Source organism: Dunckerocampus dactyliophorus, chromosome 9 (genome assembly GCF_027744805.1).
Source record: "Dunckerocampus dactyliophorus isolate RoL2022-P2 chromosome 9, RoL_Ddac_1.1, whole genome shotgun sequence".
NCBI lineage: Eukaryota > Metazoa > Chordata > Actinopteri > Syngnathiformes > Syngnathidae > Dunckerocampus > Dunckerocampus dactyliophorus.
The window spans coordinates 21,654,023-21,681,397 of NC_072827.1; the positions used below are offsets into that span (position 1 = coordinate 21,654,023).

At 40.8% G+C, this 27,375-nt stretch overlaps 2 protein-coding genes across 5 annotated transcripts in view; both read right to left on the reverse strand.

Annotated features, from left to right (window-relative positions):
• The window catches only part of dachd (dachshund d), a 163,640-nt gene extending 153,405 nt beyond the window's left edge, over positions 1–10,235 (reverse strand). The window contains exon 1 of one of the 3 annotated variants that reach the window (XM_054786879.1): positions 9,367–10,235. In XM_054786879.1, the coding sequence (XP_054642854.1) occupies positions 9,367–9,944 (578 nt within the window). In that variant the 5' untranslated portion in view covers positions 9,945–10,235. The remainder of the gene's footprint in view (positions 1–9,366) is intronic. The other 2 variants (XM_054786877.1, XM_054786878.1) reach the window with 2 other exon arrangements.
• klf12b (Kruppel-like factor 12b) overlaps positions 9,937–27,375 on the reverse strand; it is a 137,713-nt gene continuing 120,274 nt past the window's right edge. For both annotated transcript variants that reach the window (XM_054786881.1, XM_054786883.1), the window contains one exon: positions 9,937–10,017. The gene's annotated coding sequence lies outside the window, so the exon portion shown is untranslated. The remainder of the gene's footprint in view (positions 10,018–27,375) is intronic.

The window sequence follows — 27,375 nt, forward strand, 5'->3', positions numbered from 1 at the left end:
CCTTTTGGTTAATAAAAAAAATTATTTGCTGGGATGTAAAAAAAAATATTTAAATCGGTGACTTTTAGGAAAAAGAAATGAAATGAATGAAATTAATATACATGTGGAAAAACATACTTTAATTATAGTTTGGTGCATATAAAAATTACTTTTAAATACAATTTAAATTATATAAATGTAAATTCATAATTCAAATGTAGATATACAGTGGTGTGAAAAAGGGTTTACCCCCTTCCTGATTTCTTATTTTTTTGCATGTTTGTCACACTTAAATGTTTCAGATCATCAAACAAATTTAAATATTAGTCAGTGACAACACAACTTAACTCCAAAATGCAGTTTTTAAAGGAAACTTTTTATTATTAAGGGATAAAGAAAATCCAAATCTGCATGGCTCTCACAGCGCTGTGGAGGAATTTTGGCCCTCTCATCTTTGCAAAATTGTTGTAATTCAGCCACATTGTAGGATTTTCGAGCATGAACCGACTTTTTAACTCTTTCAATGCGGATGTCTATTGATGTGTTTTCAAAAAGTAACGATGACTGCCAAAGACGTCTACTCATCCCCACATCCAGCAGACCCCACCTTCTCTGCAGAAAAAGCTTGTTTTCTCTGTTTTTTGGTCAAAATCAGGTGTTTTTGCTGAAACTACCCTATGTTCTACTGCCGATATCTAAAAACCCAAAAAGGCTGGAAACAAACTTTTTTTATGATGACACCGAAGAGTCTAAAGTTTCTTTAGATAGTTTCAACGTTTATGTAGTCCTAAAACTCAATATTCTGTGGGTCTTGAAAGTTCAGCAAAAATGCCCCAAAACTCTGGCAGTCAGGAGCTCTCTGCTCTGAACATGGCTGGCAGTCAATGGGTTAAGGTCATGCCACAGCATCTCAGTAGGATTCAGGTCAGGACTTTGACTTTGTTTTTCTTCATCCATTCAGAGGTGGACTTGCTGGTGTGTTTTGGATCATTGTCCCGCTGTAGTGCCCAAGTTCGTTTCACCATGAGGTCATTAACAGGTGGCCGGACATTCTCCTTCAGGATTTTTTGGTAGACAGCAGAATTCATGGTTCAATTTGTTACAGCAGGTCTTCCAGGTCCTGAAGCAGCTAAACAGCCCCAGACCATCACACTACCACCACCATATTTTACTGCTGGTATGATGTTCTTTTTCTGAAATGCGGTGTTACTTTTTCACCAAATGTAATGGGACACACACCTTCCAAAAAATTTGGTCTTGTCTTGTCTTGTCTTGTCAGGGATCATTTTAAAAGTCCAAAAATTTAGTTAGTTAGTTAGTTAGTTGAGGAAATTTAATCCAATGCACATTCCTAGTTTCATGATTTTCCTCATAGGTATTTATAAATGTTGATCTATTTAAGGTAAAGATAAGAAGATATCGCAGTAAGAATGTACATTTAATGGCACATTGGAAGTTGATTTAGAACACCTTCAGTTATTCAAATTAAAAAACTTCCAAAGGTTGAGTCCCGTCGCCATAAGCCAGCGTTATTAAAGACGTTTTGTTTGTTTACAGAGGAGAGCTCTTGAGGAACAACATGTGCATGTTTACGCAGCAGAAGATTCTGCCCTGATAGCCTCCCTGAAAATAAAGCAGGGGGGGGAGCTGGTGAGAGGGGGGAGCAGAAAGAGAAAAAAAACAAGTGGAGGAAATTTGTGGAATCCCATCTGAGATGGCCTCCCTGATGGATTCCTTTTCCTGTCAGCTCAGACGAGAAATGAAGCCGGGGAAAATTAACTCCTGATACGGCCACGCTGAATTAGACAGAAAGAGGGAAGAAGTGGGGGAGCGAGAAGAAGGAGGGGTGTCTGGTGGTTGTGAGAAGAGGAGAAAAAAAACTAGACACTTTTTAAGGATTCCATCCTTGTCATTTTCAATTTTCTGCTCTTTTGGACATGCTTGTATTCAGACTCCCCAACATCTCCTCGCCATATCAATCCTAATTAGACAATCTGGGCCCGCCAAGGATGGGGAAGCGGCTTATTTGCATAATTTAATCATAAATACTCAGTGATACATATTTCCAAATGCATTTGTACAATTATCTTTTCATCCTTGGGGCGAAAAAGCATTAATATGATTAGGCAATAATTCTCTAAAAAGGGAAAACAGGGAAGACCGGCATGTGCGTACTGCGTTTTTTTTTTTCTCCTTCCTCTTTTAAACTGCAGCTTTGGGCTATATGAAAAATTAATTAATTTCAGAGGAAAATCAATTTCTTCATGTGACCATATTAGACGGTGACGACCCAAGGCCCGCGTTCCGTTCTCCAATCAGGAAATCTCATCTACAGCCTCTAACTTGTCACTAGCATTTACTGTCCTGGCGTCGGCGACTTGCTGGTGGGAAGAGGAGGAACTTTGAAACCATCAGCGCTCGCCTTGATGCGGATAAGCGTCAGGTAACAGTTACTGCTCATGCTTTTGATGCCTTAAATAAATGGACAATAACAACAGAAAGCTCACATGGAAATTAATCAGTTTGAATCAATTTGGCCATTAATTGCTATAATTATATAAAAAGTCATAGTTGCACATCTAATAAAGACATGGACACATATGAAGGACAGAGGAAGTGCATAATTCCAAAAAAGTAGACAAGTTTTGAGATGAGATTTGCGAGGTTTTCTTATTTATGATTGCTACTGTTAATATACACTGTCTATGCTTCTTCAATGTCTTATACAGTATGTGCCTGAAAGAAACAATATATTTATTTATGTTATAAAAAAATCCTATTGTTGTGAGAATAAAGTTGTAACGTTAACATCATAATATAAGTTTTATCTGATTGCTAATGCTAGTATGTATACACTTTTCTGTATCGTCTCGCAAGTTTACATATTCTAGAAAAGTAAGGATGTATTACCTAAGGAAATTGAAGATTTATTACACTGGTAAAAGAAAACGTTTTATTGTGAAAAAAGTTTGAATATTTCAACACAAAGGTTGAAATGTTATGAGAATAAAGTTGCAATATCATTACAAGAAAAGTCATCATGCTACAAGAAAGTTGTAATATTGACAGTGTGCCTGAAAAAAAAAATTATTACACAATAAAAAGTCAGAACATGACAAAAATTTGAATCGGAATAACATCGGAAAAGAAAATCCCAACGTTAACGTTCTAACAGTATGAGAATGAAGCTGTAATTTTCCGCGAATAAAGTTGGAATACCGCGAGAAAAGTCGCAACGCTCGGAGAATATACTGTAGTCATAATGCTAAAAGAAAACAGTCGTAATGCTATAAAGGAAAACTTGTAATATCTTAAGAAAAGTAAATCATTGCGTTATGAGGTTGAAGTTGGAGGAGTATTAGAATGAAGCCGTAATATGATGCAAATAAAGTTGCAATAGCACAAAAATGTCACAATGTCGCAAGGATAAAGTATAATAAGTAAGGGTGTCACGAGACACTCAGTTCACAAGACGAGGCAATATGCTAGATTGGGTCTACGAAAACGAGACGAGGTTTTAACATTACTTTTAAGAAAAGTACACTGAAAACATTTTAAAAATAAATGACAACATATTGCAATCTACCAATTTACTTTCTAATACGTTATACTCTGTGTGTATGGTCCGGCCCCGCCTCCACCCACCGAGACAAAGAGACTGCTTGACTCCGTTCGACTCCGTTCATGCCGTTGTTCTATGGAACAAACGCACCAAGGCACGGAGTGAACCCTTTACCTGCCTGTTTGGTGGCGAGAGCGAGGAAAAAAACAAGCATGCGCATGGCTATATATTGAGGCCGGCAAAATTATCAAGTTCTTTGTGTGATTAATTCATTTTTGTAATTTTTTAAGTAATGAATAATCATGATTATTTTTTTTTATTATTGCCCCGGGCCGAGTGCCCAGATAGTTTTTTCTCGATGAGAAATCTTGTCACGTTTTAATCTCACGAGATCTTGTGACACCCCAATAAGTAAAATAAACCTTAATAGAACAGTCATAATGTTATGACACGGAACTCATAACATCACCAGAAAAAAAAATAAACATAACGTAACATCACAATAAGTTGTAATTGTATATGTAAAGCCATAATTTAGTTTTGTGATTAACGTTGTGACAGCACAAAATTAGTCGTAATGTCACAAGAATAAATTTGTAATGTTATAATAAAAATGTGGTCATGCTAAGAAGAAAAAAAACCTTCATATTACAAGAATAAAGCTGAAAAATTTGTAAATGAAGTAGACACTTTAGAGAAAGTTGTATATCACATAAATAGTCCAAATTGTAATGAGTGAATGTCAAACTTGGAGCATAATGTATATGCTGCACCTCTGTACAACCTTATTCAGTAGTTGATTTATTTTCTGTAATTGTAAATAAAAATGAAGTTGTAAAATAAGAATTATGTCATATTTTAACAAGTAAATAACAAAAATTCCCACAAAGACCAAAACGCAATAGTCCAAGACCAGCATCTGCTGTCTCTCTCTATGACTTTACAGTTGTCGTATTTATTTATTTATTTTCCATTTCCCATTAATTCTCCTTGGTGCCAATAAGACTTGGAAGCTGGCGCGGACAAATGAAGCAAACATGCGTCTTTGCCATGCAAATAGCCTGCAAAGCCACAAATGGCATTAAGACTGTGTCAAACAAAAGCCTCTCTAACAAGTCAAATCTGCAGCATCTTCTCCCCGTGTTACTTTTCGGGGATTTGCTTGAATTACTACCCCCACCCCTCCCCTTTTTTGTGCACTTGTTCCAACTGGATGAATGTCAAGTTAATAAAGCCCTTCTGATTTTTCAAGGAGACTATTTGCAAGAGGGAGGAAGAGGGGAGGGAAAAAAAACAGCACACCTTGCCGCCATCTGCCACCTGCACAGTTGACTTGAGCACATGTACTGTACCTAATCAAATTTAGCACAGCTCCACTGAAGTATTAAAAAAAATGTACCCCTCTTTCCATTCTAAAGAGTCACATTTGACTTTCAAAGAATAGATTTAAGATGTTCAACATGCTTTGTGTACCATTATCTCACCACCCGACTATGCCGCCCCCCCGTCTAATCAGGCATCCGTCACTCTTGTTTTTGACGTTATTATCGCCCGGGCTCCCCCTTGGATGCGGTTGCCGGGTGACGGGGTATCTCGGCACCCACTCTAACAGGGTAAGCATTTGAATGGAATCCAGAAATCTCCCCTGAGTACCTGTAAACACATCGGCGCCTTGTAAGAAAACAAATATATTATAAGAGAGCTCAGCGGAGAAGAAGGGGGAGGAGGAGAGGATCGTGGCAGTTGTGGTGGGGTAAGAAAGGGATGGGGCGGTGGTTTTCGCGAGCTGGCACCCTCAGTGGCAGCTCACACTGAGCGCTAAGCAAAACAATTACCGTCATTTGCAGATGCGCGTGAGAGGGTGTTTAGGCGTAAACACTCAAAAAGCAGGGAGCGAACGAGGCAGGGGTTACGGCGCCTGCCTTGACAGGCTGTCAGGTGAAAGAACCAACGTGGTGCGTTTCTTTGAATAAAAACTCACATTTTTAGAAGAATGAGAGGGGGGGAAAGAGTGAATCTATTATTGCCCAATTGCATGATCATGTCTGGGGTGGAAGCAGTGGTACGATGGTTGGTCTTCAAACTAAAAGTATCTGAGTGAGTGGAGAAAAATCTATTTTTGGTCCGATTCCAGGACAGGGTCTGGGGTGGTGCTCATGGCGGGCCGAACTCCCTTCAACCTAAAAGAGGGTCCAGTAGAATGGGGGAAAAAAAAGAGTGAATATGTCCAAGAAGGTCCAGTCCCCTTTCCTCAGTTGCATGATGCTGTCTGGGGTGGTGGCAGTGGTGGGATGGCCTCCCTTTGCCTTAAAAGAGTGAGTGGGGACAAAGAGCCAAACTATTTAAGAAGGGCCACCCCGTTTTCCCAGTCGCACAACGAAGTTTGGGGCTGTTAACCTTCTGTAGGATGGCCTCCTTCATCTTAAAAAGGCTCAGAGGAAGAGCAAATTTATATAAGGGTGCCCCCCTTACCCCCCAGTTGCACGACACTCTCTGGGGGAGGTTAACCTCCTGTAGGGTGGTGGTGGGCCGAACTCCCTTCAACCAAAAAGAGGATCAGAGTGAGTGGGGGTCTTAACCTGTAACCTTAAGAAAGGCAGCGATGGCGGGATGCGCCTGGGTCATATAATGCTCTCTGGGATGGTTAGCTTTCCCTTCAGCAGGATGGCGGAGGTAAGACGACCCCTTTGACGTAAAAAAAGAAAAAAAAAAGAGCAAATGTATTTAAGAAGGACCGCCACCCTTTCTCCAGTCACATGACACTGTCTAGGATGGTTAACCTTCAGCATGGTGGCGGTGGTGGGTGGATGGCGGGACAATGATTGTCAATTAACTGCTGCATTTGCTGCGCCCCGGCATCATGTTGCCTTCTTCCACAACAGCAGACCAATGAAAGATATGAGATATCTTTTAGGCCGCCACCCCCCCACACACCCGCCGCTCACCTCCCATGTTATAATAACCTTTCAGAGAGTTCAAGTGTCACACAGCAATAAGAACCTTTTTTTCCATCCCACCGCGGGGAAAATGAAAAGGAAAACAAGTAGCTGGAACAGAGGGGGCCATAATGTAAGGGAGATTACTGAACCTGGTTCTGTGTGTGCGTGCGTGCGTGCGTGTGGGTGTGTGCGCGAGAGTGTGTGTGTGTGTGTGTGTGCGCGCATGTACATGTCTGGGATAGAGGAGGAGGAGGAAAAGGAACGCTGCTAATCTGGCATGAGAGCCCTTAAGAAAATGAATAGGTCAACAATGACTATATTGCTAAAGATTAACGATAATTACAAAAACACCACGGCGTATTGGGGAGGGCACACCCCTAAAAGGCACACAGGGTGTAAAAACCATGCAGTGGCACCCCCAACCCGACCACAGAAATTGAAAGCGCCCACCTTCAATTGAGAAATGTGGCATTAAAAATTATACATATGCTCACTTCCTGTATTTGGTATATTGAGGGGGGCAACTAACTGTGAAAAGCATAGTGTTTATTTATTTAAGTGGGACACACTGGGTGATTAAGTGGAGCAGTTTATTAATCTAGTCTTTAAAATGTCATATATACAAACTTTAAAAGATATATAGGTCTGCACAAAGCCCAGCTTTACAGATGCCATATCTGGTGTGCATGCGGTATGTGTTGTGATGTAGACGTTCTACAGCGACACATGGTGGTCTCAAGCTGTACTTTTTGTCGATTTTTTTTTCCTTCCCTGAGGGGAAAAAGGAGGCCTCCATTTGAGGTTCGGTGTTTGTTCAGTTATTTGAGTGGGACAACACACTAGGTGATTCATTGGGGAATAGCTTGTGGTAGCTTGATTTATTTGTTAAAACTGAATTATACATTTATATAGAAATGATCCAAAAACGTAATATTATAGAAGTGTATTTGTGAGGTTCAGCGCTTATGTATTTATTCAAGTAGGCCGACACGATGCAACAAATCGAGGCAAGGTGTGAGGTGCCTTCAATTTCATGATTTACTACGAATATTTATGCAGAAATTGCCATAAAAATGTTAAAAATGTATCAAATATAAATCTGCACCAAAATAGGTGCTTCCTCCTTGTACTGTGCACCGCCCCTCAAATAAATAAAAAAATCAGTATTAGCATACAGTAATCCTGCTAACAAACAGCAATAGAGGAATTGGCAAACTTGCTCAAACGCTAAAAACTGTGACAGTTTTGCAACCTCTCCCCCAAAAAAACATAACAGTGCGGGTGTTTCAACATAAGCGTACAAATATGAGAGTTGTGTTGTTTTAGGCACAATAGACGAGGGGGGGGGGGGGGGGGGGGGGTTGGTACAGGGCGGTGGTGACGCTGGTGAGGGTAGGTGCAATCAGGGCAGCATGTGAAATAGTGTGACCGCATTGTCCACCACTATTAGTCACCTCATTGTTGAATAAAGAAAGAGGAGCAAACTGCTGCAGGGGGCTAAACTATGGGAGAGGCCTCACTCGATTACTTTTCTATCTGACCGCGAGCGACCTGTTTGCACAAACTGGCCGTCTTGTTAGCGACACACACACACACACACACACACACACACACACACACACACATCCTAGGCAAATAAAATCATTGTAAGCAACAGAAGCCTTTTATCCAGCAGATGTCTTTCGCGTCTCCTGTGATGTAATTCTCCAAATGGGATGGACGGGCATGGAGACGTGGAGACAGGCAGGCCGGCCCGGGGGCCTCTTGAGTGATTGATTTGGAGCCCAGCACCGGCAGAACCTGGCGGCTTTCACAGACAATTACAGTGCTGTCCGTGTGCCCGTAATAGGCCGGCACTTTAGCATCATTAAAGCGACGCGAGGCACTGCATTATCCTTTAACCCCCCCCGCCCGCCCTCCCAAAACGACACATGCACACACACATGCACACGCACACACACAGACAACTGGCCACTGAGAAGAAGAGGCATTACTATGTCATGGATGCTTATAGGTGCTAAAGTTCACAGGTGAGAAGCTGGTGCAAAAGCTATGCTCATGTAGACTATATAGCACACCAATGTCTAATACATAGGGTTGAATAAAAATAATAATAATTATCCTTGCCATGAAAAGTATGTGTATATGTGACACATTTTAACGCCCATTAACTCTTTTTGAAGAGGGGTCCACATCATATTTGCATTTCCAGCTCATTGCCGTGGATACGCAAAGGATGGGGGTGATGATCAATACGGAATCAATCACAGTGACAGGTGAGTGTGACCGACATGTGTGTGTGTCCGTGTGTGTGTGTGTATGAGATGCATCAAATCACCCATGGCTTTTAATCAAATATCGATCCGAGGCTTTTAATCACACCGCATTAAAACATATGGCGCTCCAAAATTATTGATAATAAGGAGTGATGTATTAATTCCTCACTCTCTCAAAGTGAGAGAGAGTGTGTGTGTGTGTGACTATTTATCTCATTTTTTGCCAGAATCGATCGTCATAAATCTCTCATGATAATTCCTGGCATGTGCATTTATAATCATTACTACAGACTGGACTGGAAGTCGATAATATGAAATAAAATAAAAATAATGCAACATAACTGAGGATATTTAAAATTATTTCATGCCTGGATGGATGATTTTTAACCATACGGGGTTTTTTTTGATAGGCGGGGGAAACCAAGTCCAATCTTGCGCAGTAAAAAGTTCTCTAACTCTCTTTTTTTACTTTGCTTGCTCAAAACGCAAATTACGCAAGCATTTAAACCAATTTAAAATGACCTACGAGATTAAAAAGACAGAAAATACAAGCACACGCTCATTTTCCTTGCGCTTTTACGCACAGGCTCCCACCACCCCCCTCGTTTACCTGGCGTTGGTGCAGTCGTTGTAGAGCGTCTCGAAGTCCTTCCTGGAGATGAGCTTGCACCGGTTGACACCGGGCTGGATGGCGCCGAGCCCCCGGAGGATGCGGACCTGCTCCACGTTGCACACCACCGGCGTGATCTCCAGTCGCTTGAGCTTAGTGTAGACGGTGTGCAGGCCGCCCACCAGGTGCTTGAGGAACAGGTCGAACGCCTGCGGCAGGCAGATGAGCTCGCAGCCGTCCACAGTGAACGAGGCCACCTTTGCGCCGCGGAGCTCCACCATCTTACACTCGTTGTTCTGCGGGATGTTCTCCACAGGCGACGGCGTGGAGTAGACGGGCTTGCCCGGCGCGGGGATGCTTGGGCTGCCGGTGGCGAGCAGCTCGGATCGGAAGAGCGTCTGCTGCTGCGATAGTGGTGGCGGAAGCTGTGGTGGTGGGAGCGGTGATGGCGAGGAGTTGGCCGACGGCGGGGACGCGGTGCTGCTGGGAGCGGAGATCTGCACCGGTGGTGGTGGAGGTGGCGGCGGCGGTGGGACGAGGGCAGTCGGCGGGAGGAGAGCAGCCGGGATGGCGGCCATGGTCACCTTACACCGGGGAAGGGAGGGGAGAAAAAGAGCCGGAAGAAGTTCAAAGTGTGCCAGCCAGCCTTGCCTGCAAATAAAAAGAATCCACTTGGAGTTTGTGAGCTCCTCAGATAAAGTTGTGGTGGAAAAAGTTGGGACACACACACACACACACACACACACTCACACACAAAAAGAGAGAGTGGAGTTTGATGGGGGGTAGAGGACAAGGGAGGGGGCAGGACAATGATCAAAGATAGGAGGAGGAATGACAGGAGGAAAATGAGCTGAAAAGTGCAGCTCGGCTCTGTGGATGAGTTGTTGTTGTCACACGGTGCAGGAGGGGCGGAGTTTGGGGACAGTGCAAAAAGAGGAGGAGTGTTGGGGGCCAGCCATTGGAAGAACACATCGTTTCAATACATTACAAAAATCAACGCACGCATGCTTCTGTTTTCAAGCATGTGCATGTTTATTTAGTTGAGTTATTTTAGTTTTATTTAGTTATTGAGTTTTATTCCTGCATGCATGTCTTCCATTGTATCTGTATTCTATATACGCACGTCTGTGTCTATATTTTATCACACTGCTGGAACTGTGTGTTTCCTATGGAGATGAATAAAATGTATATATTTATCTAGTAGTGCTATGTTCCTACTGAGACCAAACCACCACACCACTGTGGTTTTTACGAGCCACAACAGCTGCAACTTTTCACTATGGGTGGGCGGATCAAGTCAAATATCGATAGTATCAATATCAAGACTAATATCAGTATCAGGTCAGTACTAGGTTGATGAGATTCATATTTGTCCGTTTTCACAATTCTTTTTGTCGTACCTATTGTCACATTGTTGATATTGTATCTACAGTGGAACCTCAGTTTCCATACACCCCGGTTTTCAAAGGTTTCAACAAAAATTATTGCCGCAAATATTTCTCGTTTATTGTTCGGCCAAACAGTGAACCTAACAAACGAGTCAAGAACCCAACAAAACACCCACGTGTTGGTGACTCCCTGTGAAGAATGGAGAGTGGTTCTTTTTCAGAGAACAATGAACGACTCATCTGTCTTCCTTTCAAGCACTGTGCCTTGAGCTGATGAGGCATTCAAGCACAGTGCGTATTTCTGAGTGTAAGAGGAATCTGTGCTCTTTTTTTAAAATGTATTTTATTTATCTATTTCATTTGTCATTTATATGAATTTCACTTTTTTCTGCAGGTAAAATGATAATTAAAATATTTGTATTTGTACAATGTGTTTTTCTGTTCAAATGTGCCACTGATTGCCACTGTAGAGTGGTATCTTCATTATTAGGGTCCATCTAAGACCAAATTGTACAAAAACTGAAAAAGGAAACAGTAGCAATAGGAAACAACGTAAATCCAATCCGTTCGAGAAAGTCAAAAATGTTCACACCAAACACTTTTAGTATAGAACAATTATACTTTTACATACAGAAAAAAATGCAAAATTAATATAAATGAGGAATGAAAGGGATAAATGAATATTTAACATTCTACCTTTATTAAAGACTTGCTGGCGAGGACCAGTGAGAAAGGAGGGGGAGAGCGCCACACGGATGACAACTTCGTACAGGTTATTTCTTAAATTGAGCAGTGTTTCTCACCTTCTTTATCATATATCATTTTGCAAAGGTAGGCTGCTCAATAGTAGAACTTGCACTTTAACTGTGTTAGTTAGCAAAGAACTACATTGTCAACCCGTGATGATGTCATAAAGTGGGGACGGAGCTGGGGAACAATGCCTTCTGGGTGGGAGTTGAGAGCAGGTTAATAGGCACGTTTTGCAATCAGGACGCAAGAGACAATTAACAGACAGTTTAAAGTTGCTTTCACACTCAACAAAAATATAAACGCAACACGTTTGTTTTGTGAACTCAAACATCTGAACCGTTTTCTATGTTTTCTATTCTATCTCTCGCAAATATTGTTCACAAATCTTTCTAAATCTGTGCTCGTGAGCTTTCGTCATTCATGATTCATAATCTATCTACCTCACAGGTGTGGCATACCAAGATACACAGGTGTGCCTTACGTTGGCCACAATAAAAGGCCACTCTAAAAATTTTAACTGTATTGGGGATGGTCCAGGGGGCTCCAAAAGCCAGTCGGTAAAAGGTATGATCACCATTTGCCTCAAATACCGTACACGCCAATCCAGAGCAGCCTATCTCCAGAATGCCATCAATAAAATGCACCTGTGTTTGTTGTCCATAACATACGCACCTGCCCATACCATAACCCCACTGCCGCCATGGGCCTCGCCATCCACGACACAGGTGCATTTTATTGTATTGATGGCATTTAGAATGAACAGAGATACTGTGACGAGAGCCTTAGAACCATTGTTGTGTCACTCATCCACAAGCATCACCTCATGTTGCAGCATGATAAGTCACGGCCCCATGTTGCGAGGATCTCTACACAATTCCTGGAAGCTGAAAACATCCCAGTACTTGCATGGCCAGCATACCCCCCTGACATGTCACCCATTGAGCATGTTTGGGATGCTCTGGATCAGTGTGTACAATATTTGAGGCAAATGGTGGTCACAGTAAATACTGACTGGTTTTCGGGCCCCTGCGGGACATCCCCAGTACAGTTAAATTACTCATTTTAGAGTGGCCTTTTATTGTGGCCAGCCTAAGGCACACCCGTGCAATAACCATGCTGTCTCATGAGCATCAGACAATTTGAGAGAGATCGTCCTTTGGTTTACATAGAACACGTTTTAGATCTTTGAATTCAGCTCATGAAAAATGAGGTCAAAAATAAAAGTGTTAAATTTATATTTTGAGTGTATTAAGCCCGACTGAGATGCTAATGACCTGTGTTTGTCCAAATCTGTCTCCGACTTTATACACTTTAACTCTGCACTCGTTCAACATAATAGATGTCATATATCACACAAACGTTAGCAACGCTAGCATAGCTATCTAAGCTACAGTGCTAACATTACACTCACATTTTAATAGCAACATCATGCCTTTTCGCTGAAGAAAAACAAAATGATCAAACTTAAAGTAATCCTTCATTTATCGCGGTTAATTGGTTCCCTGATAAGTGAATTTCCATGAAGTAGGATTCCTTATTTAGAAATGGAATATTTTCGTAGTTAGAGCATAGAAAACCTATTTAAGACCAAAAAAAATTGACGCCGAGTGTGCGCGCTCCGTTTGGAGTCCGTGGGGACGTCCTTACAAATGCAGTTTTTTCATATGATATCGGGTGTATTTTCATTCTATACATGTTCGTTAGGTAGATTGCTTCTTCATCTTCAATTTTCTATCGGATCTATATCGGGTGTTGGACCACATCAGGTGAAATGAGTGCTTGGAAAGTTAAGTACAACTTGAAGCTTTTCAAACTCATGGATCGGAGCTTCAGGACAAGATAAAAGGTATATAAGATGTTAATACACTTTAATATCTATCTGCAGACGAAATTTCGTCTGCAATGCGAAATATGTTTTTTTTTTTTAAATCGGAGATGTCCAAAGTGCGACCTGGGGGCCATATACAGTATGTTTCTGTTTATTGACTCTCGGCACATTCTAAAAATACAATTACAAAAAAAGTACAAAAAAAAAGACCATAAATTTTACAAGAAGACAGTAAGAAGTACAGACAGTAAACACATAATATTAAGAGGAAAAAAATAGCATAAAGTTGCAATATTAAAGACAAAACAAAAGAAGGAAGAAAGAAGGAAAAAAGAACAGAACATAAGAACAGTGATGTTCTGATACACGTGTTGTGCGGAAGCGGCTTTCAGGATATGGCGCGTGTCATTTTAAAATTATCATTCAAGAAAAGAGGCAGCCTGTAGTGTAAAAATCAATAGCTGCTTAAAATTCATTGAGCCGGCAATCCATTTGCCCTTTATGTTGGTAACCTTTCACTTAAATATGCACCATATTAAGATTTCATTATGTACAATGAATGTCACAACAGTTTTTGCAGAGTATTTTTTGCACGGGTTAACTGCCAAACACTGCTCGTATTGGTCGGGGGGGGGGGGGAAGGAATATATAGCTATATAGGACTTTATGAGAATCATGTGGCATAATGTATGAGCGTGGGGAAGCTAAGTAGGTATTAAACAACGGGATGTTTCAGACGTTGGTGTCTTTCAACAAAGTGGGTGGGCTGCACACGTGTGACCCCACTTATGATAACACAGCAGAGGAAAAATAAGTTATTGCTGCTTGCTTGTATGAGGTGAAGCACGCAAAGAAAAATGCACAAAAAAATCTGTTCCAGGGTTTGTTTGAATTTAGAAAAAATGATATTTCCAGTAGGTAATATTGTGGTGTAAATGAAAGTGATATATTCCAGGGTGGTACTGTCCTCACTGTAAAACCTTGATTAACTGCACAAGCATTCTTTTTAAGAAACATGTTTTTTTTGTTTTTCTTAAAAATAAGTTACTCAAAAGTAATGCGATATTTACTCAGGGGATTTTTTTGAGGGCGTCTATTTTTTTAAATATCAAATTTACACTAGCTGGAACAGTGCCTCTGCTGGTTGAGCATAGCACTGCACTCCATTTCGCCTTAATTGCATTAAAAATATAAACAATAATACACATTAACAATCAATTAATTTCAATGCAAAAATATGCCATCTACTTTGTGCAAGTAGCCTGTGTATTCCATTTTTATTTAATGAACTGTATCGCTCGTGCCGCACTGTGGTTAGCATGTTGGCCACACAGTCAGGAGATCTGGAAGATCGACTCTCCTCGAACAATGATTAGACCACCCTTTCTTCAGTTTACTGATCCTTTTTAATGCCTGGTACAACTAAAGGTACATTTGTTTGGACAAATATAATGATGATAACAAATATAGCTCATAAGAGTTTAATGTAAGAGCTGATATCTAACAACTTCCATGGTTTTCTTGGTAACCAAAATCACTTAAGTTCTTCCATGAATAGCTATAGCATTGTACTGCCAAAAAATTAACTATTTTTGTTGTCATTGTTATATTTGTCCAAACAAAGGTAACTTTAGTTGTATCAGGCATTAAAACGAACAAGAAACTGAAGAAAAAAGGGTGGTCTAATATTTGCATGTGTATGTGGTGGCATCACACAACTCAATAATAAGCTAAAGAAAAAGCATACTTGAGTTAATCCTTTAGATCAGAGGTTATCGTACTGAGCAGCTAGAGTCTTTCCCATGTCGTGCTAAATCCAATTTCCAGTTCAACGGCTATTGTCACACCTTTCCCCTCTTCTTCTGTGGTGAAATCACACACAAAACACAACAGACAACAAGCCAAAGAAAAAGCAAACCACTCGGGAAGTTACACCCTTTAGGTCAGAGGTTATTGTACTGTGCATCCAGACTCTTTCCGATGATACAGTCAATTCCATTTCTAGTTCTGTGGTTATTGTCACACTTTGCCCTCACTGGCACCCTTTTGGGGTGGCCTAAAAAAGCCAAAGAAGAAGCAAAACACACTTGTGAGTTCATCCTTAAATGAGATGTTATTGCACTAAGCAGCAAGCCTCCTGTGGGAAATTCCACATGTACTTGCATGGTTACCGTCACACTTAACCCTTTTCACCCTGTTTGCCGTCACTGACAAGGACAAAGCAAAACGTGCTTCTTTTTACAGAAAATGTTGCTGGACTGAATGCATATGGAGAACTTACGCAAACAATACTTTTTTTAAACGTGTTGTGGTGTATAGTTTGCGCGAAACAAATGACTTTGTCAAAACGTAATCAGCTCGTATGATGTATGGCGTGGGGAAAAGTGTGAGAGAATGTATGGACACGGGGGGCTCAGACTCGCGTATGATCAATGGCACGCTATATTGTTTCTTGTGATAATTTATTCAGGCCGTAACGCTTTGATAAAACAATGTTGAAAAGCAATTTAAATGGAATTCATTTAAATGTCAATTCTCATGCTTAGGACTTTTCTATAATTGGCTATTTAATTAAAATCATTTTCACAGTCATTAATACGGACCCGGGTAACTTGTAGCACGCTGACGTGTTTTAATTACATGGTATTAACAAAATTGATATGCTTTAGAAAGCACGGTGAATAAGAAATAATTAGAGCAATCATGCATCATCCTCTTATAGACGTTAAGTGTAGCACAATATAATTGATGACAAAAAGAGGGAAAAAAAGATAAATAACTTGAATTGTGCGGGTGTACAGAGCTTGCAAGAAAGAAGGATATTCACTTTGTGTTATGTTTCACTATCTGCAGCATCACTTAGCTCTCCTCCAACCTATGATTACATGACATTTCAAAGCAGCAGCGATACGCCGCACTCTTTTCAAACGTCCTTTTGCCTCCTGTGAATAAATCTCCGGGATGGAAGAGGGGGAGACAAGTGGCCACGCAGTTTGGGATCATTGAGATGCTTGGAATAAAGCGCCTATTGATCATGAATATTTGTTTTCTTCAAGGTCACACGCCACCTTGACCCTATCTATCCTCACGCACGGTCCAACACAAACATGCCACAACAGGCGGGGGCGAAGGGGAGAGTGGACACTATAGACTGGACACTTTTATTAAAAAGCAGAGGATTTACACACACACTGGACACTTGATTAGGCACACCTGCACAGTCCAATTACCTTGTTAAGCTTCATAAGTGGGTCAAATTATTAGAAACAACTCTCAGTATGATGCAGCATACAAAGTAGAACCACAATAACAAACATACTGTATTGTGAAATGAATACTCAGTGAAGGCTTCACTAAACATAAGAATAAAAAAATGCAACTACTTATTGTCATAAAAATGATATTACATATTATTAGACTGGCCGCACGGTGGCCGAGTGGTTAGCATGTTGGCCACGCAGTCAGGAGATCGGCAAGACCTGGGTGCGTGCGTGGGTTTTCTCCGGGTACTTCGGTTTCCTCCCACATTCCAAAAACATGCATGTTAGCTTCATTGGAGACTCTAAATTGTCCATAGGTATGAATGTGAGTGTGAATGGTTGTTTGTCTATATGTGCCCTGCGATTGGCTGGCCACCAGTCCAGGGTGGACTCCGCCCCAAGTCAGCTGGGATAGGCTCCAGCATACCCCCGCGACCCTAGTGAGGATAAGCGGCATAGGAAATGGATGGATGGATGGATGGATTATTAGACTGCTCATTTTCAAAAGTAGTACATCAATAGTAGGAAGAGTGGCATTTTGCTATTTATTTTTATATTATTTTTTAATATGTAAAAATATGTACATACAGCAGTCTAAATTGAATTGAAAAATCATTAAAAATCATAAAAAATTTGAATTACTGTTTTCAGCATGTAATTAATTACCAGTTATGGTAGAGGAAAAAACACTTTTTAATGCCTTTATTCCGAATAAAAGCACTTTCTAAAATGATCACTATGATTGCATCACAACACAATAATGATCATTACTTTTATTTTTACACACACATACAGAGATAGCTTACATAGAGAGAGATTTTTATTTATTTGTTTGTGTTGTTTATTTTATATGAAAATATTGTAATTTCATTTGTATTCTATTATTTATTTATTAATATACGTATATTATTAATTATTGTCAAGTACATGTATATTTTAATTATTTGTTATTATTATTTTACAATTTACTATTAACTGTAAACGCTGCATTTTGTGCAGAATATTGATAGAAATGTGACCATGAAGGAAGTCAAACAGGTGATAGAAGAGGGAATTCTGGGAAATGAAGTCCTGTGTGTGTCTACTTTTTAGGCGCATGTGTGATTTCTCCAGGAGTGTTTGTGGATCATTTACTTGCAGTGTGTTTCCCCACTTAAAAGCCGTGGTTTCGAGTGTGTGTTTGTGTAAATAAGACTAATTTAAGGAGCCAGTACTCGAGGCGAGTGCTACATACAACACACGCTAATAACACGCTCCCTCACACAAAAGTATGTCAAATAACCACTTTCTGGTAAATGTGTCCTCTCACCAAAAAAAAAAAAAAAAAAAAAAAAGGTGAAAATGAAGAGCACAATTACAGCAGTCATGGGCGGCGTAGCGTGGCACTTGATTTCATGTCACATCGCTGCAAATAGAAGCGAGAAAAGGCAAGATTTGTCTAAATTGCGAGCGCACCAAGCTGTATAAACAGCGGTAATTATGGTATGCTCGCTCTGGCACAGCCGCAGTGATTAAAATGAATCCTCATCGACTTCTCCATTAAAGAGCTGGCAACGGCGATCCTGTGACCTTTCCCCATTGATTGAACGTAACAATCACAATTCAATTGTAATGCAAAGAGAACATTTGTTAGAAATATACGCCACATGCATCAGCCATTTTCCGAAGGCTAATCAATGTGGAGTGACTCTCAGCAAGGAGAATGAGAGTGTTTTTTTTGTTTGTTATTTTTTTTACAGGCCGGCAGGCAATGATGGAAACCAATCACCATGACACTCATCTGCTTAGGACTCCCGGGATCACAACAAATCAAAGTTTTCGTGCAAGCTAATCGCCAACCACTTAGCATCGGAAGTGGTGCACATGTAAACACAACCTGATCACCATTTGGAGCATCATTCTCAACTGATTTTCTTAAGGGAATATTCCCCTACGCCAAGGCAAGAGTGGCAGGATGGCTTTGGGAGCAAAGATCAAAGCTCAGAAAGGTGCATCATTTGTTCAAGGAAGCTGATTGACGTCCGATTTGTTTATAGTACCAAAGTGAGTACACCTCTCATACATTATTTCAGCGTGCATCTTATGACAGTATATTTGTCGAGAGACAGAACAGTGCTTCTGAAACAGTGGGGCATGAGAGGCGGGGGGGACTATTTACAAAATTTCTTCAACATCTGCAAGTCCATTAGTATTGTTATTCATATTTGAAAGATACTGGTGCCAGGAACTCATACAGGGGTTTGTACAGATAAGTAAATGTGAACAGGTTCTCAACTGTATTTCAAATAGGGGTGGGGGGCATCTCAAAGTTTCAGTCGCCATACAGCTCGTATAGCGGTATAGATTTACTGTGCACTGAAACTCGGCACTGGGGGGCTGTGGTTCATCGAGGGGAAACATGAATTCCAACATGTAGTGTCCCTTGAGAACAGAAAAATGGTGCAAAATGTGAGGGGTGTCCTCACTTTTGTGATATCGTGTAGGGGTGAGATAAACATTAAAAAGTTAGCTTTGAATGTAAACTAAAGGAGTCTCCAGTGAAGCGACGCCGGAAACGGACTGACAAAATTAACAAACCAGCTATTAACAAACCAGCATACCGTAAATTCTGGTGTATAAGCTGCTACCTTTTTCTTAAACTTTGGAACCCTGCAATCTATACAGCAGCACGGCTAATTTATGGCCATGTTCTAACCTTCTGACGTCTCCTTTACTTCAAACTACTACTCGTTTAAACACTGTGCCACTCTCGAGTCAACGGTAGCTCCTTCATTGGCAGGAGCCAATCACGAGCTATAAGTGAACGCACGACGAGCTTAACAACCCATCGGAAATCACAGGCGGTCGTTACTCAATATAACAGTATGCCTCACGGTGTTGTCTAAAAGAATGCTAAAATCATCACACAGCAACTTAATATGCGAAAGGCAGATAAATATAAAAGACAAGTACCAATACGAGTGTACAATTAAAAAAACAACTATTTTAACTTCTTCCCATCATGCATTGCTTCCCATCAAAGCAGTTTATTCAGTTGCAGTGACCGCAATGGCCGTAGAGGGAGCCAGTGCTCCCTCCGGTGGACACAGGCGTCATTACCGTCACTGCAACTGAATGAACTGCTTTGATGGGAAGCAATGCATGATGGGAAGAAGTTAAAATAGTTGTTTTTTTATTGTACACTCGTATTGGTACTTGTCTTGTATATTTCTTATGTACCTTTTGCGTATTACGTAGTGTTCTTTCTTAGATGACACCGCCATGGTCAGACTATTATATTGAGTAATGGCCTCCTGCGATTTCCGATGGGTTAACAAGCTTGTTGTGAGTTTTGTCATAGCTCATGATTGGCTCCTGTTAAATAAAGAGCTACCTGGTCCTCGTGGACTCATACGTGCCACAATATGCCATTTTATATCATTTTATATTATATGCCATTATATATACGTTTTTCTCTCTAAATTTAGTGGGTGCGTCTTAAACACCGGAAATTACGGTAGTTCTGTGACAGTCAGTTAAGGACAGATGTGCAAAATCCCTCCGAAAAAAAAAGATTATTAGTAAAACATCAGAAGTTACTGCGTCTTGTTCAAGTCAAGTCGGGAAGAGATAAGGCATGATAGGCATAACATTCCCGTCATCTTTAAAAGCCGCACTCGATGGTGTCTTTCAAAAACTTCTCTTATGAAGAGTGCATGCGAATGATGTCCTTAAGGGATTTTCTTTTTTAGAATCAGGAGATTATAGTTTACGCGGACATTAAACAGATTAGAGCAGGCAGCTCTCTCTCACTCTCTCAAGGCGTTTTATCTAAATGGAGAAAATGCTAATTGAGAAATTCCGATGGTGAAATTGTATTTAAAGCTCTTTCTGCGCTGGAGGATTTGAGCTTGGGATCTAACGGCTAAACGTCCGCTGTTTGCCGTGCTAAAAAGGTAATTGTCTCTGAAAACTTCATCGATGACAGACTCAATTCCGTTTGGCAAATGTTTAATAAACGCTGCGCAAACAGGACGCTGGGTGGGGAAACAAAGGGAAACTTTAATTGCTTTCATTATCGACACTATAGGTCTTAAAAAAAAAAGAATGTAGCAGTTAACAGAAACTGTCCTGTAGAGGAAATTGAAGCCTGTTTGGGAATACAAAGCGTAATTAAGATAGCCAGTGCGGGCGAACTTTTGTTGTGACTACGAACAACATTCCCAGTCAAAAGCTTATTCAATTAGCAAGACCGATCCAAAAGAAACAAGCAGCCTGTTATGTATGGCTTTAGTTTAATCAGATTGATGGCAACTGTATGGCTTTTTTTAAAAACAAACATCTTAATGAATAGACAGGCGGGTGGAAAGATGTATTTTTCATTAGCGAATGAAGGGGGAGAAAAAAATCAAGTCTACATTGTGTACTCCATGCCACATTTTTCTTTAAAACCTCATTAATGCATTTGTAGCCTGCACCTTTAATCTGCACTAAAAGGAAATAATGTGTTTCCTGTATTTTTTGACGGTTTTACATAACAAGTGTTCCTGTACAATTAGGATCGTTAATAGACATGGTAACAAAAGGACTTTGAAGGTGGGAAAGTGCTGACATTATTTCACAAGGGTAGAAGAAAAAAACGCTTAAGAAAAAGATGTGCAGTGAATGGAGTTTCCTGGATGAGAGAGAACAGCAACGCAAATGTTGTAATAGTATGACAATAAAGTTGTGTTTATACGCAAATAAAATTGTAATATTTTAAGAAAAAGCATACAGTGCCACAAGGTAATTAGAAAAAAAGGTGCAGAAAAAAAACAATGTTACGAGAACAATGTTGTAATACTACAAACCTAAAGTTGTGTTTTCACAAGAAATAAAACCTATAAAGTCACACAATAAATGTTTAACGTATGTTTTCAGATAACAAGAGTCAAGTCATACTGCTAAAAGTATAAAGTGGTAATATTACCAGAAAAAAGTAGCAATACCAACAGTTGTTTTACCATGACAAAAAAAAAGTAAACTCGTCAATGTTGTGCTTTTATTAGAAAAAAAAACAAAACAACCTAAAATCAGATGGTTTAAGGTTGTATTGTGTGAGACTGCATAAGAGTTATTTTGTTCTGAGACCGTAGAAAAGGCAAAAACACATAATGTACCAGAACACACATAACAGCATGAGTTACGTTGACTTATGTTGCGTCTTCACGAAAAAAAAAATACCTGTCAATTCCGTTTTTTTAAAGAGAAAAGACGCTACATAATTATTTTGCAAATGTCGTAAAAAAGTCGAGAAATATTGAGAAAATGTTGAGTTGAATGAAGCCCAGACTTCCCGGTCTCCGGTTATCGTTTCCAGTTCCCCCGGGAGGACCTTGAGGCGTTCCGAGGCCAGCTGTGAGACATAATCCCTCCAGCGTGTCTTAGGTCTACTACGGGGCCTCTTCTCAGCGGGGCCCGGAACATCTCTTCGTGGAGGCATCCAGAAGGCATCCGGACTGCTTCCTCTTGATGTGAAGGAGCAGCGGCTCTCCTTTGAGTTCCTCTTGGATGACGACGACCATGGCAAGCGTTTAGGGTGAATCCGGGCTACCCTACAGTGAGAAAACTCATTTTGGCTGCTTGTACGCGCAATCTTGCTCTTTGGGTGACTACCAAAAGCTCATGACCACACGTGAGGGCAGGAACATAGATTGACCGGTAAAGTGAAAGTTTTGCCTTCTGGCTCAGCTCACGCTTCACCATGATGGTCCGGTACAGCAACCACATTACTGCAGACTCTGCATTGAGCCACCTGTCAACTTCACGCTCCAACCTTCCCTCACTAGTGAAGAAGACCCACGGATACATGAACTCCTCCACCTGGGGCAAGACCTCACTCCCAGCCCGGAGAGTGCAATCCACCCTTTTCTAACTAAGAACCATAGCCTCAGATTTGGAGGTGTTGAGTCTCATCCCAGAAGCTTCACCCAGCTGCGAACTGAAGGTCACAGCCTAATGAAGCCATCAGGACCACATCATCTGCAAAGAGGAGAGATGAGAGCCCAAGGTCCACAAACTGGACATCCTGAACACCTTGGTTGCACCGACAAATTCCATCCATCTATTTTCTATACAGCTTATCCTCACTAGGGTCACGGGGGTATACTGGATCCTATCCCAGCTGGCTTTGGGCAAGGTCCGGGGTACATTCTGGACTGATGCACCTTGAAATTCTGTCCATAAAAATTAGGACAAAACAGAACAAAGTAAAATTGATAGCAATGGTCATCCTTGGCGGAAGCCAGCGTTCACCGGGAACAGGGTCTACAGAGCAAACAATGTGAACTAGGATCCTGCTCCGGTTGTACTGAATGGACCGAATGCCACATAGTAGAGTGCCACCTACCCCCCCACAGGACACTGCGAGGGACACGGTCAAATGCCCTGACTATGACCTTTCACAAAGGAGGGCCTCCTGTACCTGAGGTTCGACTAACGGTCATACCCTTCTCTCCAGCTCTCCGGGGGGAGGCTGGGGAGTGTGCTTCCCCCTGTAGTTCCAAAAAGGGGTACCCCCATCACGGTCTGCCATTCCAGAGGTACTGTCCCCGACTGACACGGAATGTTTAAGAGACACGGTAACCAAGACAGTCCCATAATATCCAGAGCCTTAAGGAATTTAGGGAAAAACTTGTTCAACCCCAAAGTTTCAATCGGCCAGTCCGAACGAAGTCGACATAAACGGGATTCCACTGTGATGTGTTTCTTGTTTTATGAAACAGCTTTACTGAACAAGAGTTCCTCTACAATTAGACTTGTTATGAGGTGTAGTAACAAAAGAACTTTGAAGGTGGGAAAAGTGCTGATACTATTTCACAAAGGGGGTTGAAAAAAAAGTCAAGAAAAGGAGATATAAATGTGATTTCCTGGATGAGGGAGAACAGCGTGGCAAATGTTGCTTGTGCTCATTAGACGGCGCAGTGCACACACAAGGATGTAAATCACGAGCCATAAAACATTTTCATGGCCACACAACACTAAATTACATACTGGCTGCTTTGCCACACGGATTCTGTTTAAACATTGTCATTTTGCCTCATTCACATTAAATCTATGCCCGCTTTTACAATCCATAAACACAGTATCTGCAATAAAAGTTAATAAATGTCAGAATTTGCATTTGGAGAAGGAAAGAAGAGAGGGAAAAACAGCCTTCCTACATTTTTTTTGTCTGCAAATATCAATCTATGAACCTTTCAACATTTTGTCAAACAAAATGCTAATTGTACCTTTAGGAATTTTAGCAGACAAGTGACAAGCAATGAGATGCAATGTCCTTTAGAATCAGAAGATGACGGAATACATTAGACGTCTATGAGAGAATTAAATTCAGTGATGTATTGTCACCGACCACAGAGATGGGATATGTATCCATTTAATAAGCTCAAACCTCTTATTGTCTTCTTTTCTGCATGATCAGGTGTAATTTAATTGCGCTAAAGTAGTAACAGTGCCGTCGTCTGACACAAGCCTCCGTGCTTGACGACTGTTTCCTGTCCTCCTCTTTATTGAAAGATGCTGATAAAAGATAGCTTGAATTATTCATGAGCACAGATGAGATTATGGGGATACAGTAAACAGCTTTTTACAGTGGCAGCTTTTGGAAATAACATTTCAAATCACATTTCAACTGTACATCAGGAGTATGAAGACCACACTAAAGGTTACAAAAAACAACAACAAAATCCGTAATAGGAGAATATTTTTTTTACAACAAAAAACGTATACAGTACAGTATAAAAAAAACACACACACACACACATATATATATATATATATATATATATATATATATATATATATATATATAGTAATAAAGTAATGTTACTAGAAAAAAACAGTTATCCAAGAAAGACCAAACAAATACGATTTTCCTGTCAAAAAGTGGCTAAAACAACGATGTAGCCAGCTAAAACATATCCCATTCTTAATCAGATCAATGATAGATTTCACGTGGAAAAGGCAACGTTTGATAATACAACCACCATATTTATTCGTGTTATCCAGAAGGACACAAGATTTTAAGCCATCACAAACACCATGGAGTGAAAAGGTCCAAATACCAGCATTTTCAAAAAGACATACTGACCTTTGAAGTAGTTGTCTGGCTCTCTCAGAGTCTTCTTGAAAATGCTGTAACTGGTCACATGACTACACAAATGCCTTATAGCAGTGGTCCCCAACCCCGGGCCGTGGGTCATTTGGTACCGGGCCACACAGAAAGAAAAAATAATTTCCATTATTTCATTTTTTTATGTTTTATTTTGAAAAGTGGCCGGATTGTCTCTGTTACATTCGTCTCACTTGACGCATGTCCATTGTTCGTGTGCTAACTTTATCTCATATGCCGCACAGATAGACTACTACTGTATTTTTTTACGATTTTTCTTTCATCACATTTGGTGTCAAATGCTGATATTATGTGGGAATGCATAAAGGTAAGTTTTGATGACTTATTGAGTGCTAATGTGCACATTTGTCTCAAGTTAATTCATGCTAGCACACTGCCTTTTACCACACACGTCAAACAGCCATGTCATCATCTCCCTGGAAAAACTTGGCTGGAACTGGTGGATGGTGGGTCGGCATTCATTTTGTGCTTTTAATTTGATGTTATTCATGACTTTGGACTGGTCGCCACATATCGACAAACAACCATTCACACTATGGACAATTTAGAGTCATCAATTGGAATGTGGGAGGAAACTGGAGTACCTGCACAAGGTTAACATGCAAACTCCACACGGAGATTCCAACCCAGATCTTCCAATCTCCTGACTGTGTGGCCAACAATGAACAGAATGACAATTTCATTGCATAGTATAACTGCCTGTTTTACTATGCATATGACAATAAAACTCTTGAATCTTGAACATGCTAACCACTAGGCCACGTACATTGGCAGATGAATGTCTATTACCCAGGGAGAACATTAAAGAACTCCAGAAAACGATTCAACACATGTCTAGACATACGAGTTACGATGCGATTCAGAAACAGTATATTTAAAAAACTGAATGATTCGATACAGTTTACAAATGACACGATTTGATTCGATACGATTCTACGGTTACATTTGCTGATGCAGACATTAATCTTACATTATAGAATAAAGAAGTCAATTCCATAAAAGAGGCAGTCGTACAGTATTTTCAAATATGTAAAAGAGCACATCATATCCCCAAGCATGCTGTAAGGCAGGGGTCCCCAACCAACGGGCGGTTGGAGGTTATTCCAGCTGTCCTAGGGCAAGAGGAATGGTCGCCAGCCAATCCCAAAGCACATATACACAAACAACCATTCACACTCACTTCAATAACGGAGCATGTGTAGTTTTGGAATGTGGAAGGAAGCTGAAGAGCATGGGGAGACCATGCAAACTCCACAAAAAATTTACAGATTGATTTTAAGCATGGACATTACTCAGTAAAGATATTTTGGTACTTTTGAGCACCACTGCTGTCTAAGTGTTTATTTCTTACGATGGATAATCATACAGTCAAACATGTCTTAGCGGCCACCTTTACAGAACGGCCACGTGCCGTGCCACTGAAAAATCCCCTACAGCAAATTTACATGTTGTAGACCCTGTGTATAGCAGTCACCTGTCTAACGCGGCCAGCGGCCACCCATTTTGTCTCCCTTGGTCAATATCTGACTGCATATAGCGGCCAAATTACCAACTCAAGTAGAAGGTTCATGCACGAAAAAGTTTCGTTTTTCAATCAATGAAGCCGTCGTGTGTAGACTTTAATTACTGAGTCCTAGCTCAGTCACAATCATTCACAAGATCCACACAAACTGTCAGTTGTTCCACATAAAAAAGCCGTCTTCTTTTGAGCTTGCTATTTCCTGGTCAAACATGTAACTTTAAGAGCATTTGCACCAAAACATTACCGCAAAGTAGGCTGGGAACAGGACGTGCTCCCAGCGACGCTACAATTAAAAAAAAAACATACGCTAGCATGCATGCGGCAGCGGGAGCAAAACTGAGTTCGGTTGTACTTAATTGAAGTATTTTAGAATGTACTCACGTTATTTTTGATCAATCCTCATCCACAAATCCATCAAAGTCCTCATCTTCTGTATTCGACACAAACAAAGTCGTCTTCTTTTCCGTTCGCTACTAGTCTGTTAACTTGTCAGTGTTATTCAGCTCCGAAGCAAAGAAGGAAACTTCTCCAACTTTATTTATTGAACGCGGCCACCAGACAACAGCTCAGAACACACACACATCTCTCAGCATCATCTCTCCTTCCTGCTTGCCCACAAGGCAAAGGTTAAACAAGCCCCACTACATAGCTGTCCAGCCAATGCCTGTAAGAAATGACACCGTTTATTTCCTGGTGTGCACTGGTCAATACTGTAATGCTGCTTGTTGTGGGGAAGGAGAGACTCACGTCGCCGATGCACTTTAATGGCTTTATTAACAGCGGAGAACACTGCAGGACTTTACATCCACGCCAACATAAACACACTTCCCAACTCTCTCGAAACTCACAGCTAGCACTGAGCCTAGCTCTCCTGCTCGGGACGCCCACCGTCACTTCCTGATGAACTAAAGCTATAATGACACTGCCGTATAAAAAGTAAAATATAAAAACAAGCGTAAGACATTACTAGCACAGCTTTGTTCTGTGGGTCGTGGATATATTCTATCAGTTACTATTAAGCCTCTAGCTTCCTTTTAGTAAGTAAAAACCTTGGCTATGATTGCACTACATTGTCATGTAGACCTACAAAGTACACTTGGAAGAACAAG